The 6,396-nt window shown below is 34.6% G+C and overlaps 1 protein-coding gene across 2 annotated transcripts in view; it reads right to left on the bottom strand.

Annotated features, from left to right (window-relative positions):
* Positions 1 to 1,936: 1,936 nt before the first annotated feature.
* Positions 1,937 to 6,396, bottom strand: part of G3BP2 (G3BP stress granule assembly factor 2) — a 35,333-nt gene continuing 30,873 nt past the window's right edge. For both annotated transcript variants that reach the window (XM_077143150.1, XM_077143151.1), the window contains 3 exons: positions 5,889 to 6,017; positions 5,209 to 5,327; positions 1,937 to 4,856 (listed from right to left, as the gene is read on the bottom strand). In XM_077143150.1, the coding sequence (XP_076999265.1) occupies positions 4,584 to 4,856; positions 5,209 to 5,327; positions 5,889 to 6,017 (521 nt within the window). In that variant the 3' untranslated portion in view covers positions 1,937 to 4,583. The remainder of the gene's footprint in view (positions 4,857 to 5,208; positions 5,328 to 5,888; positions 6,018 to 6,396) is intronic.

Here is a 6,396-nt window from a genome sequence, read left to right as displayed (position 1 = left end):
TGGTCTGTCCCTACCTACCTTCTTAACTAAACACTCATTTGTACTCCCCCATAGGACTTCAGTCCCTTCCAATGTCTAAGAACAGCATTTATTTAATTCATCATTTAACAGTATTCTCACACTTAAATGCTCAAATATTTGATGAATGAGCCAGTGGAAGTAAATGAGTAACATGAAGGAGTCTTCTTATAGCCTTGAAAATGGATTGGGGGTGGAAGAGGGAGACAAAAAAGAGATATTCAGTGGAAGAGACTCCAAAAGTTTCTAGGTTGATTAAATAGGTTAGAAAAATGGGTGTTCCTTATCAGAGAGCCAGCTATATATACAAGTCATTTAGAGAAATACACTGCTTTGGACTTCCCAATTTTGAATTATCTGTGTAGGATATCCAAGAGGATATATATGGCCACTGAATGATAAGAGGGAGCACAGAAAACAGTTAAGGCTAATTAGTCATGCTACAAAAGTGAAAGAATTTCAAGCAGGCAACAAACTTTATCAGAAATTGAGGGACCAAGGACAAGAGATCAGTTAATTTGGCAATTAATAGAAGGCTGGTAATCTCTCAGTAAATGTTTAATTTTAAATCTGCATTTATTTATAGTATTTTGCCCAGTATTTGATAATGCTAAAAATGGACTTATAATTGCAAAGCAGGTTAAACAGGATGTCATATAATACATAAATAGCTTTGAATGTTCAGTCTCAATTGTTCAAGAATACCCAGAAACTTCAATATTTAAGAATAATTTGGCTGAGCTTTGCAAATTTTTAAACACTATTTTTTTTAAAACTAGACAGATATTGAAGTCTATCACAACAAGGAACTTCTAACATGACTTAACAGGTGTTCATTTATTCAGTAATCGAAATAATTTAGAACTCTAATATCAAGGTGACCAAAATACAGTCTGCTACTAAATAATTAGAAACGTTATGAACAGAGAATTGAAAAAAAAGAAATCAAAAGTTTTTAATATGTACTAAAAATAAAAATTAGGATGACCAAATCTTCCCAATTTAAAGGAAAAATATAAATAGTCTGCCAATTTTTCATTCACTTCCTACAAAGAATATACTATATTATATAGTATAATGGAAATGAAACATCTTGAGTGGCTAAATTTCATATATTTTGTTCCATATAAATTTCCTATACCAAATGATGATTTGGGTCTTCAAATTTGAGTCTATTTTCAACATAGTGTGGGATATACATTTTACCTCTTCTTAAAAAAAAGAAAAGGCTTTCCACAGCCATAAAGTCAGGTAATAAAAGTGAGCTTGAAATATATATATAAAAATTTTAAGTCCTTTCTTAAGATTTAAGAGCTTTTCTGGCTTCTCTCCATTACACACTTGTGAAGTCTGAGTTAGGAATCTTCATAAACAGTGCTATGAATATATCACCAGGGAAAGTTAATCTATATCATCCCCTTTGAGGAAGGAAAAGTCTCAAGTTCTGAAATCCCATATGCCTTAGGACCTCATTTTTTATTTTATATATTTACAAATGATTAAATACTTTAATATTCTTATAGAGCTTAACAAATTTGTTCCAATTTCTGAACTTGAGTCATGTCCATGATTTCAGATTTCATTCTTTCCATCCCTTCTTTTCTCCTTTCCTCCTGTGATATGAGGTAACAAGCCTTTAGCAGTCTGCTTTAGATCATTCTCACCCTCCTTATTACTCCTTATTCTGTTCCAACATTCTTTAACTTATCTCTATATATATGTCAGCCTTCTAACTGGACTGGGTAAGGACACATCTCTAGCAATACTCAAGTCTTACATGGTGTACGTTTTTATACATACAAATATCACATATAATTAGCAGTTTTAGAACACTGCTTGTTTTTGCTTAAGTTGTGTGAAATGCAACTAGAGAAAATATTTTGGAACATAAATCTACAGATTAAATTAGGGACATAGATAAATGCTGCAGACATCAGTAGTTTATTGTATGTTTAGTCCAAACACATTCAAAATGGAAACTCAAAGAATACTTTTCACCTGAAACAAACTAAATTCTACTAGCATATAATGCTTAACACATTACAGCAATAAAGATGGTAATCCATTGTCTTCTATACCTACTAAAGCCAAGATGGTAAACCCAATTTGGTTGCAATAGTGTCTTAAGGATAGAATATTACCATCAAAAATAAAATAAACAGCAAATAACAGTAATGGTAGATGAGTATCTTTACTTCACTGAAAAGGGGACAAAACGTTGAAAGTCCACAGTACTGCAGGTGAACTATCACCATGTAAACCTCTCCACGTGATGTTTTGATGTTTTATTCATGGTATGTAAAGACTGAAGCTGAATGGCTTCTTAATTTAATTTTCTATTCACTTAACTTTTGGTGCCAGATCAGGGCAATATCCTAGACTGTAAATTTTATATATCTAAAATGGGAAGAGAAAAAAAAAAAAAGAGTAGAGGGAAAACATTTTAAAAAAGGGAACACTGACAATAAACCACTTATTTAAAAGCAGTTTGAATAAAGACTTCAAACCTTAAAAGTAATTTTCTGCTAAGAACTTCAAGTACTTACACCTAACATCACAAAGTGTAAAACTGTTTAAAACGGGGGAGAAAAATCCCTAGACACCCCCAGCCCCCCCGCCAATGGAAACTATGAGAAATTTGTGTCCCCCAAAATAAATGCAATAGTGCAAGACATTTCCTCAAACATGGAAGACCTCATTAAGGGGGGAAAAAAAGATAAAAGACATTTAATTTTACTCATACTGCCCAATACATGAACAACAAAATACGAGCGAGTCATCATTTGGTAGTTTACTAGACAGCAACCAGCTGCATAATTTGGAAACAATTTGCTACTATATCAAGTGCATTTTTTGTTTTTACTAAAATCGAATGGAGAAGTCTTCCATGCTAACAAGCAGCTTTTAAGTGGTCACACTTATTTACCCCACTCCTAACCTGAAACATCAGAAACTGGTATGTACTGAATGCTCCAAGCATAAAATTTGATATCCTTTGCCATACTTGCAGTTTACTGGAACTATAAAGACATAATAATCCAGCAGCTACAAACTTTGCTCACAGAATTGTTTAAAGATTCATGTAAAAATAAAAGATATCGTCCCAGACTTAAAATTCAGGGCCACGCGGGTGCTGACATCAGTTCAAGAATTGTGCAAATGAATGACAGTTCCGTGCCCCCCCCAAATAGAAAATGCAAACACTTAAGAGCTGCTGTTCTTTTCTCTGAAAATTGCAGTATCCTCACTTCAGATTTTCTTGCCATTTATGGAATTTGACTGCTTTTAAAATGTCACAAAAAAATGTACATCAAGTTGATTGACTTTTCAAAGCACCTCTCAAGTGATACGCTTCTACATTCACGTTCAGCTTAGAGAAAAGTCAAATACAGACTTACTCAAATAACTGACTCTGACTTCCTCTTTCCCTCTCCCTCCCAAACACACAAGGCTCCCTCCCACAGAGAACATAAAGTTGGTAACTGAAGAACAAGGGAAAATAATATACTAGTCAACTTTACTGATTTTAAGATACTGCAATTTTTATACACTTCAATGATTTTTCAACATTTTGCAGCTGTTTGGCTTTGCAGCACAGCAATTCATACACTACTGTACAAAATTACCAGCAAGACTGGAATGATGTATAATAGAAGGCACCATCATGCTTATTACATTACCAGAGAACAAAAATACAGTAAAGACAATTTTCACTGTACACAAGTTAAAGAAAGAAAAAACAGGAGGAGGAGTGTGTTGAGCAGCCAGCCGTCCCTGTACTGAAGAGGGGCAGGTAGAAAAATCTTAGATATGGAACTACTAAATCTGGTCTAATACTCAAGACCATAGCATTTGAAGTTCTGAATTGTGTTATTTAGTTCATAACTAAATGATTTCCTTCTGGAATATACTTGCAGTCTTGTTAAGGTTTGTGTGTACACACGCTGGTCACAGCAAGCAGATAAAATGCCCTCATCATTTCACAAGCTATTCTCTACTGGAAAAGAGGATGATTTTCTTTTCCCTGTTGCCTCCTGTTGCAGATGTCAATGTTAATGAGGAGTTCAGAGTACCCATTAGTGCATTTTGATGAGTGCATAACAAGTTTCTGTTGGTTTGTATTTTGGGGGGGGGAGTCAAGAAAAAGGCAAGATTCTCCATTTGCACAAATTGCACTATTTGTGTTTCCAACATTAATAAGCAGAAACAGTAACACTTAAACAAAATGTGCAGCAGAGGATTTTTTTTTTGACTCAAAGGACCTGAATTCAGTTGGGCATGTCCTTTTAAGTTCATTTTGTTGTAGACGGTTTAAGATATGGTCATTTCTCAGTCCTTAATTCTCCAAGTCTAGATTTATAAATTAACAGTGTGAATCCTGTTGTGAAATTGGGGAAATAATGTCCACCTCAATTTAACTGATAACCAAAAGATGCTTTTCACATCAAAGAAATGATCAAAAAGGCTGTGTCACATTCCAAAGCCAAAAAAAAAAAAAAAAATTAACAAGAATGCAAACACGATGAATAATGTACTACTGCCCAAACTTTGCCAACAGTGGAGCTTCAGCGACGTTGTCCTGCAAAGCGGCCTTCCATTTGCCCGGTTCCTCTTCCAGAGCCAAGTTTCTGTGCCATGCCACCTCTCGGAGGAGGTCCTCGTCCATCGCGGTCACGCATCATTCCACTACCCACTATTCCACGTGGGCCACCAGGACCTCGATCACTGCGTCTGATATCCCTGCGGTCATCACCACCTCCTCTGGTTTCTCGCTCTCGTGCAGCTCTTGTTTTTTTCTCTTCCACATTTAAACGTACTTCCCCTCGAAACATAATCGGCTTTAAAAGAAGAGAAAATATATGCATGGGCAGGTTAGACAGCAATAGTAATGCATTTCCTTTCACAGGTAAATAAGAAAATCCTAAGAAATGAAAAAAAAATCTTTCATGAAACTCTTAATGTGCCACGTTTTCTAACTTTCTTCAACAGAACAATGAAATTTAGAACAATCTACACCTCAGACTTTAAAACTATGAACAAATATTTATTCTTTGCATAAATACCATTTCATAATGAACTATTTTTAGCTTTACATTAAATAAAGATTCTCTATGGTTTTAAAATGCACCAAATTAATACTATTTACTACAGGAAAAAAGTCTTGAATTATATGCCCTTTGAGTCACTTACTTTTGCAATTAAGATTCTCTGAACTGGTTCAGAGTCATCAAAAACCACAAAACCAAAATTTGGAAGCTTTCCCCCAACACCCTTGGTATTGATGCGAAGTTCCACAACGTTTCCAAAACCTGTGAAAATATACATTACACCAAGGGTTAAGTACTTGAACAGAATATTTTGATGGCTTCAATTGTTCAGAATAACCTTAATGCCTTAATCCATGTGCACATAAAAGTTGCAAGGGGCTACTCTCAGTCACAACTAAAGTGCATTCAACTCATATAAGCCATTAACCTAAGATATCTGGCTGCTGATTTCATTATCCTTTCACATTTTTATTAGTTCTTTTGTAAAGAAAAGTTACCTACCCAGCTTTTGGAGAACAATAAATTTCCTCCTCTTCCTAACTTGTATTTGCCTTATAAGTTAAGTCTCATGTCTAAACTTAAGACTGCTTTCTTCCAGCTTTTGTCCTAACCTCTCCTGAACCAAGCCAAGTTAACCTTAGGCACAGTCATTGGAAAACAGCCAATCTTCTGCTCCCTTCTGATCAATTTGGATAAGAAATGGTGGTAAAAGATACACTAATAGAGAGAGTGATGAAGGCAAAAAAATTTTTGGTTATATTATGGAAAAAGTTCTATACACCTATAGCTAAATTTTAAAATAACATAAAATAAACCACTTACTCATGAAGAATTCCTTCAATTCATTTTCATCAATATCATGTGGCAAGTTACCAACAAAAAGTTGATGACTATCTGGATAGCGAATTATTCTACGGTTGTCAGATTCATTCTGTTCAATATCTCCTCTGCCTGAGAATAAAGAACAGATACTAAGGTTTACAACTTCATATAAAAATTAGTTCAAAACAATGAACATAAAAATCATTTAATTCCTGTTTTAGTTTAATAAGATGGTGCAGTCCTTGAAAAGAGGTGGATGTGTTTATTAGTGGTAGGTTAGAAAACAGCATGACACTAAACTGTGAAGTGAAGGTATTTTACTAGATTGCTAAAGTCTCTTATTCCAGGTCTAATGGCCGGATTATTATCAAAGTTAAGTATTAGTAGTACAGATAATTCCTCCTTAACTAAACTCTTGCCATCACCTAGGAATCAGATTTGTTATGTTTGGATCCTCCCAAGAACACAAGGAACACAATAAGGCATATAAGACAGGTATCACATAAGG

The sequence above is a fragment of the Tamandua tetradactyla genome, chromosome 24, assembly GCF_023851605.1.
Source record: "Tamandua tetradactyla isolate mTamTet1 chromosome 24, mTamTet1.pri, whole genome shotgun sequence".
NCBI classification, from domain to species: domain Eukaryota; kingdom Metazoa; phylum Chordata; class Mammalia; order Pilosa; family Myrmecophagidae; genus Tamandua; species Tamandua tetradactyla.
Note: the sequence above shows the minus strand (reverse complement) of the source record. Positions and strands in the feature narration are given on the sequence as shown.